Raw genomic sequence first — 27,387 nt, 5'->3', positions numbered from 1 at the left:
TAGACTTTATTGGAAAGTCTCAAGAGAAATAGATTTCGTCCGCCAATCATGCCAATAAAAGCTCTTTCTTTCTACCTTCTTATCTTTAATTTTTTAAATTATTTTTTTAATCCCTTCTCTCTTTTTGAAGTGTCTTATTTTCTCTCCTCATTTCTCCTTTTATGTCAACCTTTTCTTTTATCTTTCTTTATTTTCTTTCTTTCTTTTTTTTTCTTTCTTTCTTTCTTTCAAGATAATGTGTTTGCTGAACAATAAACAGGGAGTGTATGCTAAAGAGCTATGCTTCATATATTCTGAATGTGTGTGAATAGGAGTCATTAAACATTATCTAAACTAATTAAAGCATAAAAACTTACTGTCATGGCAACCTCATGAATGAGACCACTTATCACTATGTTATAATATTATATTTGAAGACATTAAAACATAGTACATGTATTACTGATAAATGGTATCATTCTGCAAACATATAGACGGGGTCAAGCCATACTTTAGTTGCATTTATTTTGACCTTTCTCACATTGTCCGATTTTACATTTAATGATTATTAATATTCACTTGACAATGAGAAGAAAATTATAATATTTCATGTAATAAAATACAAAAGAAATATAGTGAGTGGATGATGTCATCAGTCTCCTCATTTGTATACCGAACAGGATGTGCATATAGCTGTTTTGTGAAATTAAGCGACTTTTAAATGTCATAACTTTCTTATTTTAAATCAGAATATGATGAAATTTTTAGTGTTATGCTTGTTGGATTTTTCTCTATTTATTCAAATAAACTTTTGGGTGGTCTTGTTCTTTAAATACTATTTTCACTTACAAAAGTCTTCTGGTCAATGAAGAAAAATTAAACAAGAGGAGGCTGACGTTCTCAATATACTCTTTATATAGAAGCGAAGTGAGTGGGCCAAGGTTGTTTATTTAGCATTTTTTCTTGCCTTCTCAGGAAAAAGTTGCTCAATGCTGAAGGAGATTCGTTCTGCCAATTATGTAAATATTGTGAAAATCAGGTATTGCCTTTTTTTCAATGATTCATAGTTCGACTTTATTTTCAAATACGACTGAGTTCTTCAGTCTGTGTCAAATATAGAGTAAAAAAAAAACAATGCACCGTCAAGGATCTTATCAAATCATTCATTATAAGAGAAACAGAGTAATGTTCAAGAAATAGTTATATGCGACAAATGCAAAACATAATGACAATAAATATTACAGGGATAGAGAATTGTGGGAAGAAATATTGGACATTTTTTTAAAAATCAATTTTCAAAATCACGGCGGTCATTCGACCTCAATCGAAGCCATTACCATGCGGCGCGCCAATTCCGATACCACTAACCACTGGAACCACGCCCCTCTATTAACCCACCAAAACTTTTGACAGCTCTCCTCTCTATGTACATGTGTTCAGCAGCATCAAGTCACCTCTCAGTACAAAACAAACAGCAGTCTTTTGAACACACATCGCGTACATACACGAGAATATACACACACAGCAGGAGTTGTACTTTGGTGTGCGGTCGATTGAGTCTTTATTCGGACGTCGCGACAGAGCTTCAAACTTCAATTGCATTGAACACGAATCAAGTGGTAATCAGTGGCACAACTTTTTTAAGTATAATTTTAGTTTCAACCAGTTACAGTTGATTTTGAACATTCTGCAGGAACCAAGGACACATTCACTGTAATATTGGATAAAAGGAGACTCTGTTAAGACGGAAAAGATGATCTTGAAGAAGTATCCCGCTAGCTGCTGAGAGAGTTGAGTCAACAGGTAGGTACTGATACTGCCTGGACCCGCTTAACTCACCCGAAGACAGAGTTCTTGTTTAGGTATCTGTATTTACTTATTTTGGAATGACTTGTTCAAAATAATTGATATGCTTATTAAGCAGATATTTCAGTAAACATGATATCTGTGGCTAGGGCTACTGTCTAGGCCTGGCTTTATATGTATATATATATTTGTTTCTGTTACAAGAGTTTGCAGTGATGTGTAGATAATAAAGATCAAGCTTGTTTGGCTGAGGGTGATCAATGGTGTTTTGAACTGGTGCACTCATGCGTTGAGTCAAATGTAAATGAAAGAATGGCTGATAGAATTGTGAATCCTAATGTGAGATCATTTACAAAGGAGAAAAAAAAACACTCTTTAGAAACTTGATCAGACACATGAATTGTATTTATCTTTTTTTTTTGGGGGGGGGAGTGGCAAACTTGGTGTTCAATATTACCTCTTGAGTTGTGAGTCTTGATCCCATCCCTCTTTTCATTTTGTTATTCGTATCTGCTACATGTACCTTTATCTTAACACTAGTTTAACAGTGTATTACGGTTCATCTTATCCACTTCTTTTCCAATAACAGTGTGTACCTATACCAAATTGTTAAGCATTAACAAAATCTAAATCTGAATAGTTGAGTCAGCAAAATGTTGTTGATAGACACATCCAGGCTAACATTATTTGCAATTACTTTAAATTGTAAGCAATAAATTCACAAATTGTGCACATTTTCAAATAAAGTCAATGTGGGTATACTGTACATTTAAATAAATGAGCTTATGAGTAGGGGAAGGAGAAAGAGAGGAATAAGAAGGAGGAGGTGAAGAGGGACGGGGAGGAGGAGATGTATTACCATAATTTATTTGAAATAAGAGAAAGTTATTATTTGTAAGTCACAAAGAAGATTGAACATTCGGCCGGATATAGACGAAAATAATGCAGGAAATCAAAATGATTTTTTTTTGCTCCCCAAACAGGATATTTCTTTCTTTTGTCTTATAAAATTATTAGAAACAATTGATACCGTATTTGTCATTGTGAGGTACACTTATATTTTCTACAAACATTCTATAATCCAACATTTTACATGATATTGAATCTGTTGTTGCACCATTGTCCAGCAGATGTCCCAGAAGTCGAGACCCAGATTAGAATCATCTTGAGTTTCCAATGACCTAGACATTATGCCCAACCCACAGTAGAAGGACAGATTAATTTGTAAATTTGATCCTAGTATTTTGTTAATCCAATTGTCAAATACCTTGTCTACATTCTGATAAGAAAACAAGAAAGATTGTCATATTGTTTATCTTCATTCACTAAGAATGTACCATGCATGCTTCCGTAGTGGATGTGTTCAGACTGCACCAATCAATTTGGGTGAACATACACATAATAGCCATATTTTATACTTGCAATTAAGGGTGAGAATCAAGACACTCATTGATCTTCCTTATATTTTAAGTAAAATTAAAACTATTATTAAATATTTATTCTCACACCTTGAAAGTGTGAATCTAAAAGTAGATCTTTAGAAAAAAACTTAAGGCAGAACAGTTGATTTGTTCACTGTGTGTACATTATATGCAGTTGTTCGAAAAAGAAAAAGAATTATTTGAATGGAAAATGTAGAAAATTTTCACCCATATGTTCTAATTATGCTGACTTTTATCCACTGTGGACAATTTTGTTATGTGTGTGAACATGCTTTTTGAATCAATTAGATATGAAGGTAGTGATGAATCATTAATGTCTTGCAATTGGCTTCATTAAAAAGATATAACATTAGGTTGTCATTTCTTTCTCTACCCTTCCAGAGAACAAGATGGCGAGTCGCCGGTCTCGTGGAGACCGCTACTCGTCCAGCGTCAGTGCCATGTCAGGCATTTCATCCAATGGATCGGCAGGCACATTGGACTACTCTCTGACTCTTGCTGGCTCATTATCTCCTGGAAGTAGCATGTCATTCCTAACTAAAGGTAAGTTAAGATAAATTATGAAGTGTAGTTTTGTTTAATGGAGCGCTTGCTGTTCAAGGTCATCTTCCATGTATGAAGTTAAGCTCCAAAATCATTTGAGTTTAATTTTGACGGCATGCGTTTCAGTTTTTCATGCAAACAGTGATCTAGGTCATAATTGAAACAGTGGACTATTAGAAGCGTATGATAGGATTAGCTCACCTTTACTGTTAAAAACCCAAACTATATGAAAATTGAATGTTTTTGTGTTTTCCTCAAAGAAAGTAAATATAATTTGTCTCCTGCAATTCATATTTTGGCACAAGGGATGGATTCTCTGTACCAACTACCATGTACTGAATAGTGTTACAAAAATTAGTAAACATTTTAAATTTTCATATATGAATTGCAGAATTGAAAAGTAAGCTCATTTTATGTTATAATTATTTTACTGATTTGCATGAAGCCATTTTTACACATACTCTTGTGCATTATTTTGTTTAGGTGTGGTTGTTATCAGGTGAACTCTGTCACTCATTAACTCTTTGAGTTGTTTGTAATCTCCTACTCTCCAAGATTTAGAAGCGTTCGTGTCCAGGCCTATAAACTAGGCATGTTGTGGATCCTTGCAAGTAGGCAAACATGACTCAAAACAAGCGTGTTTGAATGGAGACTTTAGCTGATTTTAATTGCATCAAGCATGGTACATTCATTGAATAACCAAATTTTGATTATCAAAGACAATTTTGTGTCAAGCTACAACCGAGGAGGACATAATATGATCAATAGTGATAACTTTTCTAAACACCCTTTTATGAAGTCCATAGCCAGAAAAGTATTTGTGCTAGTGATCTAATCTTATAAACCTAAAGCCATGCTAGAATATGGTAGACACATACTGTGTATAGTCTTATCTCGTAGTTATATGTTCTAAGTGAAATGTCAGGGATGTGCTTTACAAAAGTATCATGATTAGATAATGCATAGGAAAACAAAGCTCTTTAACCTTGTTCATACATGATACAGTAAAGCTCATCTTTTTACTACATTATTAATGATCGAGACATGATGCATCAAAAACAAATGTTTGGGCCCCATATGTAGTAGATATATTGTCTACCGGCTACAGGAGACCAATATAATGTCTGGTTGACACTTGCACGCATTGTGGTGCCCGCATTGCCCTGCATTGATGCGTGCCAGTGCGGGAACTTTATGACACGACTTGGCTATATCAGTTCACGCAATGTCTCGACACGTTCACGACATGTTTGCACAATATTCAACGTTCTTGTGTTGACACCCTCTACAATCGTTGATCAGGACGACTCATCACGTGGTCTGCACTCACAATTTTGCGCATATCATTCGTGAACTATACGTGAAGTATGCTTGATCTATGCGCAAAGTATGCACGAACCTGATGTGAACTAGTCGTGAACTGCGTGCCACTACCCCGGGGGTGTGCCTACTATTCTTTGCGCCACAAAATTTTTACTTCTCGCATTGGACCGTATGAGTGTGTGCCCATGCGCTAACTATGGGGGAACCACAATGCGTGCAAGTGTCAACCGGGCATAAGTCATTGATATTTTACTAACATCTTTGGAGAATTGGTTGTATGACAACAGAATAGTGAAATGTCATGAACTTTCTACAAACTTTATAAGAGCTGATATGTGAATTTATTAGTTGATGGAACCTCTTATGTACACAGAACATGTTGCTGAGCTATTACATATGAACAAGGCTGAAGGGTTTCTGTTATTTATTTTCACTCTGCTTATCTACTCATTCTACTCTTGCAAAACATATCCCCAGCATTTCACAACATATATGTACCAGTGACCAGGTACGCAAGAAATATCTCAAGTAGCTTGATGATCATCGTCATTATTTTCATAATTGTTATATTGTTGTTTTTATTATTACTACTTTATTTTGCTCCCAGATAAGGTTATATGGGATAGCAGGATAAAAATATATACTAATGATGAAAGATGATTATAAGGAAATAAATTGCTTGAATTAATTTCAGAGTTCAGAAAGTTGAGGTGCCAAATTGATTATGCAGACGCTGCTAATGAATATTTTGGAGTTATTGTATGATGGGTATTAAGACTGGCAGACAGGATGGATGCAAGGTAGAGAAAAAGGAAACAAATATGGAGAGATAGATAGACGTAAGAGAGAAAGAAAGAGAGAGAGAAAAGAAATATAATACCAAGTGAGTATTAGTGTCAGTGTATATTTGATGGAATGAGATTAGACTTTTCCTATCAACTGAAGATGTAAACGAACTGGATGTAAGACTATACATAGTTTACGTAAACTGTACATGTACATGATACTTGTCATGTTGGCATCTCCCTGTCTCTCACCTCGCATCATCCATCCGCATCTTATCACCTTACACAAGAAAGCATCTCCACGGGCTCATCATCATCATCATCGTCTGGACCGCCTGCTGTTATCCAAGACTGTCTGTGTCTCCATTTCAGTGATATCTTCTTCTTGTAGTTCCATTTTGATTGGAGTTGTTGGTGCTTGGTTTCTTGGAGCTCCTGCTGTCATAGGAAGACAGGCGTTCTGGGAATAAAGTGTGTGTTTTGTCCTGGGATATGGGTGTCCGGCTGCCACCTTCGTGACTGTTTTTCCTCTGTACGTGACCCCCTGGGGTTAAATGAGCAGTTGATTAGCACCAGTGCCTGTTGTTTTATCAAGGAACACTGGACTTGGATGAAATCAAGATCTGTCCCGTTTTTAAGTAATTGCGGCTGTGGGATATCTCATTCTGATGGGTTTGGCTTCGTATGGTGTGTCTGTCCATTTTAAATCCAGTCTTCTATGAGGATTCCAGAGAAGATGAATGATAACTTTTTAATGGATGACATCGCCTTGAGGTGGTGTCCTAATCAATTCATTGCTGAGTTGGTCTGCTGGTGACAAATTAATGGCATAAATAATTGCTTTTACATACCTTACCTCCTGATTACATGCAGTTGGATCTACTGATCATAGTTTTCCCCTTGAATAGTCCATTCCTCTCTTTTTTAATTTAATTTTCCTTGTTTTTATATTTTCACAATTAAAGATGGCAACTTTGATCTATAGGAACTTCAGGTAGATGAAAAATATTTTGAAACCACAGATCCAAATTCCGTCTATCAATTCACTTTCATTGAGGATGGGAAAGCGTAGGAGAAACCTCAATTTGCCATCAATGTAATCCATGAACACAACTTCTTACTGAATTGAAGTACAGAAATTAAGAACTCTACAAGCACTTCTCCCTCAGGGAGGATAGGAGAGGAGAAATGGCCATGTTTGGCTGGTCCAGATCTACATCACAATGTCTTGGAATGAAGCTACCAGGTATTATAATCAAGAGAAATAAATGTGATTAATGAAATCTGGCATCACTAATTAAATGCATGATTACAGTATTTTCAATTCCATGTCTTGTATCTGCTCACATCAAAAAGTGTGTTGTAATTTCAACAGTAGGCAAGATGTAATCCATTGTACTTTTATCATTTTTTATAGAAAAAAGGGGGGGACAGCTTTGATCCCTACAGAGCTAAAATACATTTACAATCTGTTCATTCAGCCAATTCCTCCTTCAAGGAGTTACCTGCTTATCACAGCCTTTTACAGGTATAATTTTATCCGGATTAAAAGTTAAACGTTTTGTATTTTGTAAATAAAAAACTTGTTTTAATTTCAGTAGTACACATAATGTTTTAGAAATAAGTAGCTTGCCGTTAAAAGTTAAACACTTTGTATTTTGTAAATAAAAAACTGTGTTTTAATTTCAGTAGTACACATAATGTTTTAGAAATAAGTAGCTTGACATTCAATTCTCACCGTTCAGTTTAACTGATGAACCTTTGACTTTAATTTTACACAAATACCTCTTCAGAGGATGTTTATCAAAATAGAACTTGAAACAAAAGACATATTTTTAAACTGGTACTGTTGTAGCAGAAGAGTTCTATAACGATCATGAGAATTAGCAGAGTTGAATTGTCCCAGGTTGCATCAAGTAAAAAGAAACAAAAGAAAAATTGAAATGAGGAACATTATATTATTTCACTGTATTATGAAACTCATATTCGAGCTAGTAAACGAGGAGTTTTTGATTGCCTGTGAAGGTAATAAAGCAGAAAGCCCCAAATGTTATTTACCTAAAGGAAAATGAATCCTTTGAAACAAGATACTGTAGCTTGTGGGAAAACAGAAATATCAAAGAAACAGATCAACAAAAAATTGATTGAATTTGAATAAGAAAGTTATGAGCATTTGAAGTTTAGATCATTATTGTAAAGTAGATCCTCCCAATTGGCAATGCAACAAAGATGTGTGATGTTACATGTGAACAACTTAATTTCACTTAAATTCCTCTTTTATCACATCTATCAATAAATCATGTATTCTTTCTGTAGAAGGGCATGTAATACAGATACCTTATGGATGGACTCTGAAAAAAGAGCAAAAATAGACATTTAGGGGGTATTTTCAAAGGGAAAGTTTTTCACATATGACATCACACATCTTTGCCGCATTGCCAATGGGAGGATATCCATAGCATTAGTGATTGCAATATTCAAATGCTCGTAACTATTTCACCATTTGTCCGATTTTTTTTTCTCAAATTTCCTTTGATCTTATTCTTTGATGTTTGTGTTTCCACACAAGCCCATCTGTTCCAAACGTTTCATTCCCCTTTAATTGCTTTAAATATTTGATGATTGATGATATTCTTGTAGTCTTTCTGTTTGTGCTTAGCCTTTCTTTGGCTACTATGTTCTATTATTTGACAGCATGAAAGTTATTTAAGCTGACCTTTACTCATTGTTGAATTTTTCTGATTTATTTCATTTTACCTATTGATATCAATGTATATACAATTTTGGTTTGATAGTTTTTATTACATTACATAATATACAGCCGTAGACCAAGATTTTGTTGGCTACTTCATATTGTATAACACCCCAATTCAATTAGCATACCATCTACGTCTGCCAACTGGATGGAATGCTAACACTGATGAGTATGGTGTATATACCTCAAGCTAAACTTGGATCAGGCCTGGGATGCACTGGATGTCTAGATATAGAATTCTTCAATCCTCGTTCATCTTCTTGACATTTCAGACACAAGATTTTTAAACGAGTCGATCATGTTATTCTCTTTGCTTAGCAGACATGTCCCATTGGTTAGGACTGTAATTTAAATTGATGATTAATGTTTATGTTCTGAGGCCCAATTGCTGTGATAGCTTTTTGATTGCCATTTGGTTGTCTGTGGAACTGAAGAGTATGATTGACCGAACATATATATTTTGATACTGGCAATTTCAAGTTGTCATTGTCAGAATGTTTCAGAAAAAGTATTTCCATCTCTGCAAATACTATTCATTTTGATTGTCAGCAGATCTTATTATTTGTAACAGTACTAAATTGATGCCAATTGAGCCTGTCACTTAAGTATTGCAGACTCACCTAAAGGGATAAATTCTTTATGTTCATTGCAAATTAAAATAGCAATTTATTATGGATCCTTTTACTAAAAAACAACAACATATGAGCAAATAGCATTCTGCGACCAAAGTGCAAAAGAGCCTCTGTAATTTACTACTGGGATCATAATGATATGATTTGATTTTGCATGAACAGAAGTGAGAGGATATATGAAATATTTCTTTTTTCATCACTTGAAACCCCAAGACCCCCCAGTCCAGTTAAAGGTACCTGTATATGAACAAAAATAGGATGAATAAGTTATCTTGAATAATGTAGGCCTACATATCATTTTTACTTTGCTCGTTCTTATTTTTCTGACCGGTGAATTGAATTATGGTGTAGCAACAGAGTTAGAAATTAAATGTGAACATGTACACAGATTGTATTTCTGAAGATGTCATTCTGATTTGCATGAATTGATTTGATATTTCCTCTCTCAATTTTCAGCTCCAGTGATGCAAGCAGCAGAGATCAAAGACTTGCTGAAGTCAAGGCTAGCATATTTGTCAGGTAAGTAAGACTTGCTCGTGACTTAAATAGGATTGTTAGGAAAAGTACATCAGACAGGCAGATACAGTACGTGGGTAGATGTTTGTCACATACAGTATAAAAGTGTATGGTGCAGTCAACTTTGTAAAATGTTTGTTTTGGGTGCCACATATAAGCACTGTACATGAACCATAGCAATTTCAAAAGTTCACCCTTTCAACATTTCAGAAATGTAGTCAATTGTATTGGGCCAGAACATCTAAGGCTTTCTGTATACTCTTTTTTGGGGTATTTATTACCAGAACCTTCAAAACTACACCTTAGTGCATTAACATGACCATACATGTACAGTGTAGGTTTTCAAAATAAATTCTAAATTGATTAAGATGCAAAGTATTTTTGAAAAAAAATAAATTGAAAATATTGGATGGAAATGTAAATGTTTGTAAAGGGTTTCTAGGTTTGTAGAGAGAAGTTTAATTAGAATGCTCACCAAATGGCATTCTCATCATCATATTCTGCCCCCACTGCTATGATTGCTCACAGAGATCATACATCATTGGTATATTTACTCAGGTGTGACATTGCTCAGATCAAAACAGGTCTAATGTTCAAGTGTATGTGTGTACTTCATAAGGTGTTTCCCTACATACTTGTCTTAGTTGAAAGCTGAAAGTTGTTGCACTTGAAAAAAAGGGAATTGATATGCTATTTATTTTTGCTGAATTTTATTTATACTCCAATTTTGCTGTGAAAATATTTAATATATGACATACATGAATAATGGTTTCCCATCCAGGAAATACAGGGATTGTATTTCACTATTTGGTTAAATAAAAAATTCATATATTTTTAGGAAAAGTTTATTTTTCTATGGAGCCCATATTTGTATTAAAGCTCCAATGAAAACAACAAAATAAAAAGGCACAATGAATCTCCAAGTCCAGTGAGAAATGCACTTGTGGTCTGGGGCCCATCAAAAAGGCTTCCTCTACAGGTTTTTTTTTTATATTCATAAAAAAGGTTTGGGGTATAGTAACATCACCATAAAACAGAACAAGAAAAAGAAACCCTCCCACTCAATAAATAGTATGCCTGTGTCTATGCTATAGAAATTTGTGAAAGAAATACCCCCTCCTCTTTAGGTTTGGGGTATCACCATAAGAAAGAACAAGAAAAAGAAACCCACTCAAGACACATTTATTGTATGTTATTGAAGTACTATTCAGTTGTAAGGATGAGGAATCACATTTATGATTACTGGTACAAGAAATATTTAGAAACAGGTTGTTTTGTAGTCTGTATTTGAGTGGGTGTTTTATGAGTAACCTAACAGAGAATGTCTTCAGGAATGCAGGCCTGGCTTGAGATGTAGGCTTGGGTTCATGGTAAGAGTGCAAACGTGGGCAGAGACAACAGAGCTTATTTCGTTCCACTTTGAAAGAAGTGAGGACCTAAATCAGTCAGTGTGTGCAATCTGGAGTCAGATTTAGTTCAGCTAAGTCCATCCCATGGTTAAGGCCCTATTCAAATCATGTACATTTAACTGTCCCACTTCAACTCTTTCTAGGAGCTTTGCCAACAAAAGCCATCAAAATCTGTCAAAAAAGGGGTTTGGTATACAATAGCGCAGCAAGAGTGTACATGGGACACGCATATCCTGAATACTCTATTGTCAGGGGCATAGACCTTACTTTAAATAGCCTTAATCCTTTGTAATCTTGGCATATAAAAAGCAAGGAAACAATCACAGCAAAGGAAATATGGAGCAAGAAGGAAGGTTTGGGTGGGGGATGCCCACTCTTGAGGCTGAATCACAAAAGAAAGAGCTTTGACCTAAACCTCAAGGAGTTTTGAAAGAAAATTCTCTCACTTTCAGGTGTAAATATGTGCATTAAGGCATTACATGTATATGAGCTCAGTATGAAAGTTTGTGAGGACCAAATAAGCATTTTGTATATTTGTCTGTGTCTGTACCCATTGGAGATAAATGTATTGGGATACAAAATGTATAGAAAAATGAAGGCAGTGATGTAAGGTTGCATTCCTCCCTTGGCCTTGGTTATCCTTCTTGACAAAACGGCCTGTGCCTATATGTCGTTGGCTATATTGTGGGAGATTTTGAATATATAATAACTTAATTGATTGATTTCAAGAGTTTAGTGATTTTACAGGAGCACTGATTAAAGCTCAATGGCAGGAAAAAAATGGAATCTGATAAAAAAATAAAAATACATTGGGTGTCTTTTAATTAGGGATCATGCAGGAGTCTCTTCATCAGAGACAAATGCAAAAGAGCCCTTGTAAAAAAGTACATAGCAGTGATAGCACCTTCGTAGAACTGCATCTTTCAGAGTGGCATTGCCTCATCCTCAATTGTTCTGTCAATGTGAGGATTGGTGATGAAAAGACACTTTCGGGATGCCTTCATGAATGATGCGGCTCTTAATTTGGGTAATGCACCTAATAAACAGAGCAGTCCACTGACAAGGTTGTTACATGGATTCGGGGGGGGGGGGGGGACTATTTTGTTTTCAAACATTGATATCTGAAAAAAAAGAGGAAACACATTCAACTAGGTACAGAAAAAAAATTACAGGATGTACAATGACCTTAGAAAAACCTCCTTGAAAATGTTTGATAATTTATTGTAGATTGAATAAAATTATAGGCCTACCGCTTCACAATACATTTGATCTGTATATTAATATGTAGGCATCTCTAAAGGTATTCTCTGTTTAATACATTCTTTTGAAAAACACCCCCAAAAGATATCTGTACTCTCATTGGTGTAATACCATTAAGTACAACAACGGCGCAAGTGATGAAACAATTTTTTTCTTACTATTATTGAGTGATCACGATAGGGGCTGATATTTCTTTTATATAACTTTGAAATTTTAGCAGGATAATGTACAAAAATACTTCCCAAAAATTTCTGCTTTATGCTCCAATTTCTAAAACCTGTTGTCATTGTTGATAAAGGTACGCCAGTCCATTGAATCGGAAGATAATAAACATTCTTTTTGACAAAGGGTCTGGAGGTCACATTTTAGTCTCTTTCAATTCCATATTTCGATTAGACTGGTAACAACAAAAGTCCTTGTCAGGGCTTTAAAATGATTTATATAACTATAAGCATATTAACATAAAAGTAAGATATCTGAGGATTTACATATATAGGCCTATTGCACACCTTAAAAAGAAAACATATTCTAAATGCAATAGACATATATTGTTTTGATTTGAATGTATAATGTATTCACACATTTGCTAGTAGTAGTACTATGAAATGTATGATGTGTTTCAACTACATGTAGATGGAAAGGAAAGTCTTTTAAAGAAGAAAATGAGTAACGATAGTAGCTTTCATTTTCTTGTGTTACAAATATTTTCTTTACTATCATTTTACTGAATATAAATGCTCAAATAAGCTCTAATTTATCAGATTGAAAATTAAGAGTTAGATCATTATTCACAATCCCTATTGGTTAAGAGTATCAGATTTTGGATAGGCCCTATACATTAGGTGGTTTCAAACCGCCTCAATCACAAGAATCCCTGTTAAATTACGAGAACTTTTTAAGGCTAAAAACTACCCGTTAATTATTCCTGCATTCACACTGCCCCGAAACACATCGTTCGGGATAAGTTCCCGAAGTTACGAGCATGCGCAGTATGGTCTGATAAGCAGGCAACGTGCGAGATTAAAAATCACGAGCCCAGCAGCCACCCACGCCGCCGCGCCCAACGACACGCTGGGCTAAAAGTTCCCGTAATTTGCTTTCACATTGCCAAAATACCTGCGACCTTGGAAAAATCCCCACGAAAGTTCTCGTAATTTCGCCAAGTACCTACTATTTAGCGGGTATTTTCTTTCGGGGAAATTACACATAGTTTGCTTTCACATTACCAAAATTTTCTGATCGGGGTAAATTTCCCGATCAGAGAATACCTGGAACTGGCAAACTTCGAGGCGGTCTGAAACCACCTAATAATTCTGTTCCAATTGATGATTTGCAGGCTTCTGTGTGAGGAAGCTTTAAAGAGAAATGCCAGTAGTTGCAGTAAACATGGATTTCATGAGAAAGTCTGTAAGGCTTAATTGTCAGTATATCATCGAGGATCTAGATCTGGTACAGTTACATAAATTGAACTTTGTGAAATCTTGAAATCTACGCTGAATTTCGCTGAAAAATGTTCACACTGATCACCAACACAGATAAGCGCACATGGGACAGTGTACAGTATATTGCTTTGAATGTCGGGCTCGACGCTTGACCCGAATCCTGTGCTTATTTGCTGATTTCTCAGCAATTGCAAAATTTCTTGTAGAATCCTTTGGCACATACATGTTTACAAACAGACACTTTGGTGGTCATTTCATTGGATTCTGTACGAACTCATTTTGATTCCGTTACCATAACTGGCATTTACCTTTAACCAGAAATTGCCCTAGATACAAAGTTGAAATATGAAGAAAAAAATACAGTAAACTGTACTGTGCTGGATTAGTTGGATCTGTGCTCTGAAGAAAAAATTACCCCCCCAAAAAAAGATACCAAATAATGTACGAAGAATTAGTTATTTTGCCATTCTTATTCTGAAGTAGAAGACTAGCATTTACATGTAGCTCTGCCTCTTTGGCTAGGTTATCACCACATTTGCTATTTTTATTTGTGATCTATTGTAGTGTTTTTATTAAAGCCTTTTTTCTTGTGAATTTAGAACCCATTTGAAAGAAAAGGATTTTAAACTCCTCACCCTCTGTTTTGTGTGCCATGTACAATAGAAGTCAACCAGATGAGAAGTTTAAAAGGTTACATTTGAATGAACTTCCTGAGGGAGCTCTGAAGGAAAAAAAATCACAAAGCCTAAAATGCACATCATAATGACAATAATATGGTGAAGGGAAAATATCTTATAATTGATGTCTGCAGCGATATTTAATACTTTTGTTGCGAGTGATACTTCTGTTTTGGGGATGGCAAGATGCTAGAAGTGATTGAACTTGTGAACTTTTAGAGAATTACCATCGTGTCGGAGCTTTACATGCACCTAGCAACAGCTCTGATGTAAAGTGTAGACGAGATATAAATACTCGAGTTGCTCTATTGTGATGTTTTCATCCTTCAAGTTCAAAGAGTAAAGGGCATATGGAATGCTACCACCTGTTTGGATTTCATTTAATTTGGGATAAAGTTGTCACTGCGATAAACAAACTTATATTTCGAAAAACTGACCTGTTTGCACTGGCATTGCACTGGCATTATGCCCAAATCCTTTAGAATTGCTTTTCATGATATATTTTTAAAATGATATGTAAATAATATCATCATGATGTCTTTACTAAAATTACTTACAGTACCATAATTGATTTTTTTTGTTAGTTGGTCAGCATCATACATGTGAGATTGTCCAATACTTATTGTGTGTGTATTTCTGTTTTTTTTCGTAAATTGAATTTTCTTTCTACGGGACTTTCCATCTTAGAGATGGAAACCTAGAGATTCTTTACATGATCTCCCAGCCTTCAGATGCAACAATTATTTGATATCAATTCATTTCATTTACTTCAACAGTAATTTAATTCAACAGTTTATTTTGTATTACAGAAAATGTACAACTTTGGTCACTTTATAAAAGTGATAGAGAAAAATATTGTGGAATGCATCTTGTGGGTTATGTGGTTCATTATGGAATTCAATGTGGAATATAACTTGACACCCACCTCACCTGTCTGCTGATTATTAGATTATGAAAGAATTATGATTGGAATTTATTGGTGCGTTACGGGTGCGCTCAAGCTCTTTTCTTAAACAAGAATAACTATCAATAGATGGTTTCAAACCGCCTTGATCACAAGAATCCCCGTTAAATTACGAGAACTTTTTTAGGCTAAAAATACCCATTAATTTATTCCTGCATTCACACCGCCTTGAACCATATCCTTAGGGATAAGTTCCTGAAGTTACGAGCATGCGCAGTATGGTCTGATAAACAGGCAAGGCGCTAGATTCAAAATCACTAGCCCAGTAGCCACCCACAGCTCCCGCGCCCAACGATGCTCAACGAGACGCTGGGATAAAAAGTTCCCCAAGTACCTACTATTTAGCGGGTATTTTCTTTCGGGGAAATTACGCATAGTTTGCTTTCACATTACCAAAATACCTGGTATTTTCTGATCGGGGTAAATTTCCCGATCAGAGAATACCTGGAACTGACGAACTTCGAGGCCGTCTGAAATCACCTAATAACATTACCAAAATACCTGGTATTTTCTGATTGGGGTAAATTTCCTGATCAGAGAATACCTGGACCTGACGAACTTCGAGGCGGTCTGAATAGGTGGTTTCAGACCGCCTCGAAGTTCGTCAGTTCCAGGTATTCTCTGATTGGGAAATTTACCCCGATCAGAAAATACCAGGTATTTTGGTAATGTGAAAGCAAACTACGCGTAATTTCCCCGAAAGAAAATACCCGCTAAATAGTAGGTACTTGGCAAAATTACGAGAACTTTCGCGGGGATTTTTCCAAGGTCGCAGGTGCATGTATTTTGGCAATGTGAAAGCAATTTACGGGAACTTTTAGCCCAGCGTGTCGTTGGGCGTGGAAGCCGCCGGTAGCTGCTGGGCTAGTGATTTTGAATCTCGCGCCTTGCCTGCTTATCAGACCATACTGCGCATGCTCGTAACTTCAGGAACTTACCCCGAAAGGGTATGTTTCGGGGCGGTGTGAATGCAGGAATAATTAATGGGTATTTTTTAGCCTAAAAAAGTTCTTGTAATTTAACAGGGATTCTTGTGATAGAGGCAGTTTGAAACCACTTATGAATCACTAATCACAAATGACTATGATTCTACAGAATCATATTACAAATACATGTACATGTAGCACCTTTTCAGCATTTCTTTTTGCTTTTAAACTGAACACATCTATCTTTTATGGCTGACAAAAAAATTCCATGAACAGAACTTCAAACAAATGACTTTGTTTGAAAGCTGCATTTCTAGGATGAAAAATGGTCCCTTGTCATTTTAGATTACAGTCAAACTGTGTTGATGATGTTCTCCATCACAGAACAAATTGTGTACACAGGTGACGGTGAACTAAAATTGGTCTATTGTGAAGCAGAACTGAAACAGATTTGAAAAAATAGTTAAGATATGACCCTTTCATGTACTGTGCTTGTAAACCTGCCTACATGTGTGTCTGTGGACCAAATACAACAATTACATTGTAACTGGCTTGTATCTATTTCCTTTTTTGGAACCTTCATGAAAATTATATTCACTATTGGGGTAATAATATTGACCCCTATTACATCTGAAAGTTTCCTACCGGAGACCCGACCGAGTCCACTTGAAACCTTGACTGGATTATTGGTGGATTAGCTTCGCGAACGGACCGAGTCCGAAATGTGGTCTGTTTACATCACAGTGTTCATTCCCTCCCCTATCGCCCTATCTGTACTGTTTCGAGCGGCATCCGATTGCTGACACCTTTAAAAGGCGCTCTCGATCTAGGCTCCGAATAATTCGCGCGCGCTAATTGAAGTTACCCGAGATTCTGAAAGAATGCTGATGATCTCAGCAGTCGTTGAAGATATGATCGACTTGAAAAGGATACGTTTAAAATGCTTCTTTTCACTCAAATCAAAGACTTTATCAATCACAATTCACATGTCGCATGCCGCAAAAACATTCGAAGAACGACGGGGCTGGGGAGGGGATAGCGCGCGCTATGACGTAATTTGACAGCTGGCGAACGGACCGAGATAGGTTCGAAAGCTTGTGTGCGTTTACATCTACGAATCGGTGGACCGGGGCCGGCCCGATACCTACCCGAGACTACCTCTGGATGTGGTCTCGGGTAGGTTCGCTAAAAGGTTTTGGATGTTTACATCTGATTTCTTTCCGACCCGAGGTAGGCCCCGGGCCGGCCCGAGGTAGGGAATCTCTCAGATGTAACAGGGGTAATAACTATGACTAGGTAGATAGATATGTGAGGTATGGTTGTTTCTAGAGGATCAAGGGGACTGCAACAAGATTATGAGCAGGATGGTGTGTTATTTGTGAGCAAATTTAAAAACCGTTCTTTCTGAAATACAGAAACATACCCCTTCGCTCCAAAAAAGGTGAAATTAACAGAAAGTGAAAAAGATGATAGAAAATTTCCGCTGTATTTTGGATATTTGCTGATTGGCATCACTAAGAAGTATGTATTACATTTAACCACAGTCATGTATGTTTTTGATTGGACCACACATTCATTTTCAATTAAATGATCCAAGGCAATGAAACCGTATATGTGTGAATAGGCCTACACATAAAAGTTTCATCTGAAATGGTAGTAGCGCTTCAGGAAACAGGAATCGCAATAGTAATGATATTGCTTCCTGCTCCATTAGCCTTCTCTTCTTCCCCATTCACAAATCTGATTAAAATACTTATGTCCAAAGGCTATTTGTATGTGATTGGAAATCAGAATGCCCAAAGTGTCAAAAACTAAGATAAAAACGAGAGAATGCCTGGAATTCGTTGATCTTGAGACGCATTTAAATTCATTTATTAGCTGAAGGCCGTTTACACTACAGATCAAACATTACAATGTGATTGAAGCAAGTGTCAGTGGACCTTGATGTGTGTTTGGTGTTTATTTTACCAGACCTTTGAAGATTAGATATGAGAATATTTTAAGAAGAACCTATATGTTATTTGATTGTGATGTATTCTCAATCTGAAATCATGTCAAGTTCACTGCAACAAGTTGGTTTGAGTAAGTAGAGTTAAATCATACAAGTATAATGTTATGATATATTTCTTCAAAATGAAGGACTACATCCCCGACACTATCCCAGGACAATGTTTATTACACAGGTCATTTACCTGAAATTCTTACATTGTGGTAGAAAAGGTATGAAAATATTGTCCCATTTTATTCATATACTGTACATTTATACCTTTTTATAGAAGCAGAAAAATTAAGAGGAATCGATAATTAGCAGCAAGTTTTAATTAAATCACAAAAATAATGTATGAGTTTAGTTTGCACGAAGGATGATCAGTGACAAATATCTGCTTCAAACACAAACCTATTAAATTCTGGGTTCTGTTAATTAACTTTGCAATCAGTTGGAAAATTGAAGCCAAACTCTGATTGGTCATGTAGATAACAAAACACACATGCAATAATGATCTTTAAATCAAACAATTATTACTTTATAGATTAATGTCATATTTCATCTTTTGTGTCTATGATGTACATGTATTTTCAGGTGGGAAGGACAGACGTGGTGGACCAATCATCTCATTCCCTTCACAACCCTCTGAAGTTTCCATTGAAGACATCGCTACCACCATCACTTATCTTGCTTCATTACCAAGGTAACGGATTCTCTTATTGTCTACTGTCTGTGAGATTTGAAATTGAAAGTTGTTTCTTCATGGTATTTGGAATATTCATTTTAAAATTTATTTTGTGTAATTTATTGATTCATGTCATTTGTTCATTCTTTCATGAATCCATCCATCCGTCCGTCCAACCATCCATTGTTTCATTCATTCATTGACCTCATTTATTTATTTATTGGTCAATTATTATTCTTTAATTCATTAAATTACTCTTGTCTTTTTAATTATTCTTCATGTATTTCTCATTTTCATTAACTTGATCATAAATGAGTGTACATGTATATTTGTATGGTCCTTGAAATAAAACATATTTTGATTAAGAAACTGAAGCACCTGCCACAGCTAAAACTAAATATGTTGTAAAAACTAAAGCATAGTGGTTGAAGTTCGCCTCTGCATGAGGCCATGTCTTGTTTTATATAAAAACTGAAAAAAAATCAACCCCCATTTTTCTACTCAAAAGAAGTTAAACCAGCCTGTAAATCCAGAAGATGAAAAGCTTTCATGCCCATTATGGTTGGATTTAGAATTGCTACTTTCTGGCCAGACAGTGAGGTCATTCAACACAAAAACTTGACCTGAAAAAAAATCCTGTGACCTTTCAGGATTGTTTCATTCTTTTATGTAGGTCACAAAATATGAAAGAAAACAAAAACCCTTTACTGTGTAGTGGCAAGTTTGCAAATGTACGCCAGCTTCTGAATTGCTGATTGAGTTATGAAATATGATTTTAGTGTAAACTCTATATCTTAAAATGATAACACAGTTTTGGAATGAAATTTATTTCATATAGATGAATTTTATCTGATGGATCAATAGGCACTTCTATATAATTCATATAATTCCTGATCTGTTTATTATACCATAATTCATGAACTGTAAGCAAAGGTAAAAAGATACAAATTTTCTCAGATTAAAATTATTTATCAGAAATCGTTCATACATTTTTTTGATCACATACAGAATCACAGATGTAGATTAGGTTCTTTTTAGTTCTAACCTTTGGTCTATTTCTGTCGATTTATTATTAGTTTGTTTAGTATTGAAATTGACCAAAAGGAACAAACAGGACATTTTTAAGGATTGATATGTGGTTACTTTTGTAAATATGATCTGTATATTGTCCTATACATGTATTTGTTAAGCAGTTGTTCATATGAATTTATTGAATCGCTTCGTTTGGCCACTGGGATTGTGGGAAATAGAGTCAAGGTTAGACTTCTGACATGGAAGCCTTCAATAAGTGTGTATGATGTGAGAAGCCGACCTGTGCTTTGCTCTGCCTCTGTGAAGTCATGAATTTAATTTTAATATTTCATCAAACTCAGACATTGTAGAAAATTTGGACAATATCAGTCCTGCATGAAAACAGAATTATGTTTTATGATATTTTTTCAAATTTTTTCATACTTACAGTATGTAAAATAGTAAGCACTAAATTTGTCTGTTTTTGAATATTTTATATTTATAAAGGCTTACTGGGACTTGGGATGCTATAGGCCTATTACTTTGTTCATGTACAGTTGATGTAATGGAATGCTATATTCAAAGGGCATATTTGAACTATATTATAAACGACACAGATTTTTCAAGAAACAAGGCTATATTTCTTTATGGGTGTACTGTTTGCACAATTTGCTTTCAAGAGTGAAATTTGACCTTCGACGTTATTTAAAGCGTTTTGAACTTTAGTCAGACCACTCAGTCGTTGTTTGATTTGAATGTTTTAATTATCCTAATAGAAAAATGATTTCTGGGTAGGGTTGTGTCGAAAGAGAGAAAAGAATACTTTATCAAAATAATAGACAGGGAAGCGATACATGTATAATTCTATTGCAAAATCTGATATAAAATATTGACCATTTTCCCCAAAATGTATTTTAAAAGTTGTGTATTATAATATCTGCATCATGATAGTGTGATATTCATTTCAATTTGTGATATCAACTTGTAATGTACGTTGGGAAGGAAAAAGAGGGATGTGGTGGTAAGGCTTAAAGGTTTCTTTTTTATTACTGTTTTGTCCTCTTTTTCACATTTGTTATTACTTGTTGGTTCATAGACTGGATTTTCAACTTAGTTTTTTTTTTCTTAGAATAGAAAGAACAAAACCAGTATTGTGGTGAGGGAAGGCATCATTGCTATGTTCATTCCCTTCATACACGTAGTTCAAATGATCAGCAAAGTAGTCCTAAAGTTTGTTTGTTCTTCATTGCCCTTTGCAACCATTTATGAAATCTCTATACCTCAGTTGAGCTAACAAGATTATGAAACCATAACATGGAGTTTATATCTTTATGAAAATGAAATTTTTCTGCAAGAACATCACAATCTACAAACCAATTTATCATCTTGCCCAAACTACATTCCTGAAGCATCTGTCATTGCATGCAGTGATTGCATCACCAATTACAGAACTCTTCAATGTTTCAAGAGTACTCAAATCATCGCCAATGTCGGTGTGTGAGCTTACCCTAGTGGTATCCTTTCCTTTTATTTTTCCCATGAGCGTGTAGTGTAACCATTGACCAATCAGATTCCTTGAATTTGACCTGGGTGACCCGACCTGACAGAGACTATAATTGACCCAGATGCCTGTCTCCCTGGGGGCATCAGCTGGTGGGACGCCCCACCCATTTAAAGGGGTTGTCTTTGGAAAATAGGGAATTAAGTAAGAATTAGAAAATTTATTAAAAATTTGAATTAAATGGAATTTTGCCCTGAAGAAAAGCTTGTTGTAAAATAGTAGAAAAAAATATATTGGATGAGATTTGAGGAAAATCCACCAAAGATTATGAAAGTTATTAGAATTTTAAGTTTTAGATCTGTGACGTCATAAATGAGCAGCTGCCCATGTGTTACATGTATGTAATACAAAATGCATGAATTTCATTTTTGTCTCACCTGCGAAGCAAAGTGAGACTATAGGCGCCGCTTTTCCGGTGGCGACGGCGGCGTCAACATCAAATCTTAACCTGAGGTTAAGTTTTTGAAATGACGTCATAACTTAGAAAGTATATGGACCTAGTTAATAAAACTTGGCCATAAGGTTAATCAAGTATTACTGAACATCCTATTAGAGTTTCATGTCACATGACCAAGGTCAAAGGTCATTTAGGGTCAATGAACTTAGACCATGTTGGAGGAATCAACATTGAAATCTTAACCTGAGATTAACTTTTTGAAATGTCATCATAACTTAGAAAATATATGGACCTAGTTCATGAAACTTGGACATAAGGTTAATCAAGTACCACTGAACATCCTGCATGAGTTTCACGTCACATGACCAAGGTCAAAGGTCATTTAGGGTCAATGAACTTTGGCCGAATTGGGGATATCTGTTGAATTCCCATCATAACTTTGAAAGTTTATGGATCTGATTCATGAAACTTGGACGTAATAGTAATCAAGCATCACTGAACATTTTGTGCAAGTTTCAGGTCTCATGATTAAGGTCAAAGGTCATTTAGGGTCAAAGAACTTTGGCCGAATGGGGTATCTGTTGAATTACCATCATAACTTTGAAAGTTTATCGGTCTAGTTCATTAAACTTGGACATTAGAGTAATCAAGTATCACTGAACATCCTGTGCGCGTTTCAGGTCACATGTCCAAGGTCAAAGGTCAATGAACTTTGGCCGAATTGGGTTTATCTGTTGAATTACCATCATAACTTTGAAAGTTTATGGATCTGATTCATGAAACTTGTACATAAGAGTAATCAAGTATCACTGAACATCCTGTTTGAGTTTCAGGTCACATGATCAAGGTCAAAGGTCATGTAAGGTCAATGAACTTTGGCCATGTTGGGGTTTTTTGTTGAATAACCATCATATCTCTGTAAGTTTATTGGTCTAGTTCATAAAAAGTGGACATAAGAGTAACCATGTATCACTGAACATCTTGTGCGAGTTAGAGTAGTATTCAAAGTGAGCACTGCTGCTATATTGAACCGCGTGATGCAGGTGAGACGGCCAGAGGCATTCCACTTGTTAATGGTTTGTGATGACTTATTTTTGTTTTCTTTTCATGATCAAGTGTGAAGTGAATATACAAAAATTCAGTAAAAAACATTCTCAATGTTCTGAAAACATGACATTTCATTGATTTTTTTACCATTGGCTATATGAATGCTGCTCACATAAAGTCACAAATCAAATTATTAAAATTCAAATAACTTTTTATAATATTCTTTGATGGATATTTCTCAAATCCTCAGCAATATTTTTATTATTTTTTCTGCTATTTTTACATCAAACTTTTGTCAGGATGATGGACCAGAGGGTTGAACTTTGAGCCAACACTTATTTTTAATTCTTGCATGTGTATCTGATGAGATTAATAATGAAAGAAATTTGATTTGAAGTTATGGAATCACTCTTTATAAATTTTATTTATAACTGGAGCTTTAATTGAATTGGTGTGGGTGGTTTCCAGCCCGCCCACTGGTTTGTGTGGTGGTTTATTATCTGTCTTTTAAGAATTGTACAAAATTATGGTATTTCATAGCATACAAAGGTGGAATTGGAATCCTATTTTTGCAACAAAGTTTGTGTATGATATTCCATACTTATGCTTTTGATGTTTGCACAAGCTCATATTGGGAACTATTGTAATAAAAATTTTGCTCAGCCTTGGGTACAATAAACATATCTATTTTCAGACCTGTACATTTATCATCATGAATCTAGGCATAGGTAGTGTATGGTGTACCTTCTAATTATTGATATAGTCCCTTTGTGATCAAATCAAATATTTGTTGGAATGGTAGGATTGCAATAAATAAAACCATTTAATACCCCTATGAGAAATTACCTTACAATGTACATGTTCACAAGCTGTTTGAAAACTACTATGAGTCCAGGCTTTAATTAAAAAGAATTGTCTGTTTTGTTTGATTATTACAATTGACAATACAAAACGTTTATTGTGTTAGTTTAGATACCACAAAGTTTAGAGTACAAAACTGGGTGCACTTTGCAATAAGATTACAGGTATATAGCGCACAATTCAGTTTTGTAAAAAAAACTCCCACGCAGCTTCATGGTGGATCATCATTGAGTCTATTTATCAACCTTTATAAATGTAGTTTGATCAGAAGCTTCCTAACAACCAATATCAGTCATACACTGACATTATTCTTATCAAGAAATTTGAATAAACACAAACTAAAAACCCCAATATATTGTCAATCTTTATTCACTGTGGTTGGTGAAGCTAATGTGTGTACTGTACATTAGTTACAGATTTTTGCTTTCATGTCTGTGTGATAATATTGATTTAATGACATCATGAATGAATCATTCACAAATACAGTAATGTTGATTTTTTATTTGATATCTCTTTAAATTTTAAAGTCACCCTTACCAGTTTACCACAATGTTTAAAGCAAACTTATATGTACTGCACTATGAATACTAATCTTTGATGTTTTGAACTTTATGCTGTAATACCATGACCCTTCCTACTTGATATGAAAACTAGCTTCGATACGTAGCTTAAAGTAAACTTCCTATATAAAAATATATCTATTTTCCAAGCCATTGCAGATTATGTACAGTTATTCTGGTTTTAATCTATTTTTCAAACTAAATTTTTCTTTACATAATATAGCACTATGGATAGTTGATGTTGGGGCATCCTGTTAATATCAATTTTTACTTCATTAAGTTCCATATAGAGAATCTGATGTATATTCTTTGGTTACCTTCATGGATTCCTACTTTTTTGGAAAGTGATTTTAATTCAAAAATATTAATAACAAAACCTTTTTTGTTTGATCTTTTAGTACTGAGAGCAAGGCCCATGGCTTCAGTCTACTGGTGGATATGAGAGGGTCGGCATGGCAACCAATTAAATTGGTCATGAAAGTTCTTCAGGTGAGTAATGTGCATGAATTCTTGTACCATCTTATGTTTGTTAGTCAAGACCCTTGTCTTCCTATAAACAATGTCTATTTAGAATTCTATTTTTCATTACTAACAACTGGGTTCTTCAGCAGTATAGCACCCTTTTTGTCAGATATGACACTTGGCTTTCTACATTTGTTACCTCAGCTTTGATGGAGTTGTCAACAAGTTCTTGCCAGGTATCCAATTACCTCACCCGGGTCAAGTGTGGCAAATGTAGAAAAACCCTATTCCAAGTTATGTTAGTGCCACAGTGGGTTTATATTTTGGAAATGAAAGCATATTGCCTGGACCAGTTCAGTGGGTCAGTCAAGGAATGTCACCGCAAGTGAATCAAGGCCAGTGTACGGGATGAATAGGAATTGGAAGGTTTATATTTTCAAGACTACTGTACCTACCCCGGACTGTGTGGGTGTTACATTGGGCCGAGCATGTAAACATGCCGCAGATCCAGTTTATCATCACACCCATGCACATGACGACCTTCTTATATTTTTATTTGACTCAATATCCCTTACATGACACTGTCAAGAGCCTTCGACACCAAAGGGGGCAGAAACCAAATTCCTTTGCGATGATGAGTACATTGTCTGACCCCCAAGGGAGAACATAATAAGATCATTCTTAATTTAGCAATTAGGTAATTAAATGTATCTCAGGGTGCTGATACTACAAAGGATGAAAGGGTATGTCTGGGATAGCATGCATTTACCAAGTAAATGAATTATTCAAGGCCTATACAGTTACAGCATATCAGACAAGTAATTCAGCAAATTGTTAGCATTGTACAATGTACGTGATTCAACAAATTTCTTGGGATGAATTGTAGAGGGATTGTATGAAATAAATAAAATGGAACTTACATGTTGGCCTATATAGACTAGTTTCTGGAATCCAAAACAGATCTTGTGTTAATAAATATTTTTCTCTCTCTTAAAAAAAAAATTGTTGTCCAAATTTTCTTGCAGATGTATTTAGAATAATGACAAAAATTATGAAATCATCATCTTAGTTATTGTTTCAAGAAGAGCATGTTTCATATTTTTCAATTTTGTATAAGAAAAGAACAAATTTTGAAAGAATAAGAAATAAAGAAACATTGAGATTATAAAAAGCAGGTTTGATAAAAAGTGTTTATTTGGAGTGATAGGCCTACATGTACCCCTGTGCTTGGAATTTTATTGAAACGATTAAAATATGCCACATTGCTTTATTTATAGCATATAAATTGTCTACAGAGGTCGATCTTACTTCAAAAAGAATTTCATGATAAAAATCATGTGCAGAACAAGTTACAGAGATTAAGTGAAATATGAATAAGAGAACCATTTTTAAGAGGGGGTAATTTGAGACGTATTGCATGCTGTATAGTGATTGTGGAAGTTAAAAGTGGAAGGCAATCTTTTGATTTCTCTTTCCTCATATTACATGTGATTGTTAACATTCCACCTGAAAAGCAATGATCTTGGCTGCTCAGTTACGACCGTGATTTATTGTTAGGAAGTGTCAAAGTGTATGTTGACATTGAGTTACGACTAGCCTTGGTTGTATACAGGCATGTGTATTCTTGTAATAGAATTCATACAGTACTATGAGGTACATGGATCTAGATGTCGGCAAACTTGTTGGTTATTTGCAACTACATAGTTTTGGTTTAATGTTTTAACTAGTCACAAGGACTTGGAAATTAAGAAATGCTTTTCATTCAAGTATGTTTAACTTCTTATTCAAGTTCAAGTTGAATTTAAATTATTTAAAATTCTGTGTTTTTGTATTTTTGGGGCTATTAATAATGAGTGTCAAGCGAAAGATATATGAGATGATTTGTTTAAATACATTTAATTAACTGAATATTTATTCATATACTCAACCGAAGTATTATATGGTTCTTGATTGTCAATGTAAATACATGTAGCCCTACATGTATTTCCTTTATCAAAGCAATAATTTTTTGACAGTAAGAATAAAAATAATATTACGTCCCCTTCAAGCTTATTAAAATCGATGTATAAAGCTGCTATTGACTCCTTAGTTTGAGAGATCATTAGAGTCTTTGGCCCACAAATAACCCTATGTTTTGAACCTTAGAATAAAGTTTAAATGTGAGAGGTAGTCACACTTGTTTGAGAAGTGATTGAATACAAAATGCATCAGTATCAAGATCATCCTTTAAGATGTGGGAAAGGCTGAAAGTTTGTATTAAGACAATTGAGAAGGGCTCTGAGGGGATACAAGAACAATGTAATGATGTGATGATAAGGTCTACGGGGATGACACACTATCATAAACCCAAACCATGA

General features: G+C 35.1%; 1 protein-coding gene across 15 annotated transcripts in view; it reads left to right on the top strand.

Annotated features, from left to right (window-relative positions):
- The first annotated feature begins 1,392 nt into the window (after nt 1–1,392).
- Nucleotides 1,393–27,387, top strand: part of LOC121425834 (muscle M-line assembly protein unc-89-like) — a 177,513-nt gene continuing 151,518 nt past the window's right edge. For 12 of the 15 annotated variants that reach the window (XM_041622024.1, XM_041621983.1, XM_041621991.1 and 9 more), the window contains exons 1-5: nt 1,394–1,782; nt 3,609–3,770; nt 9,722–9,784; nt 19,041–19,149; nt 24,967–25,057. In XM_041622024.1, coding sequence (XP_041477958.1) covers nt 3,617–3,770; nt 9,722–9,784; nt 19,041–19,149; nt 24,967–25,057 — 417 coding nt within the window. In that variant the 5' untranslated portion in view covers nt 1,394–1,782; nt 3,609–3,616. Of the gene's footprint in view, nt 1,842–3,608; nt 3,771–9,721; nt 9,785–19,040; nt 19,150–24,966; nt 25,058–27,387 lie in introns of all 15 variants that reach the window. The other 3 variants (XM_041622018.1, XM_041621930.1, XM_041622039.1) reach the window with 3 other exon arrangements.

Source organism: Lytechinus variegatus, chromosome 1 (genome assembly GCF_018143015.1).
Source record: "Lytechinus variegatus isolate NC3 chromosome 1, Lvar_3.0, whole genome shotgun sequence".
Lineage (NCBI taxonomy): Eukaryota > Metazoa > Echinodermata > Echinoidea > Temnopleuroida > Toxopneustidae > Lytechinus > Lytechinus variegatus.
This window is presented reverse-complemented; position numbering and strand designations above follow the sequence as displayed.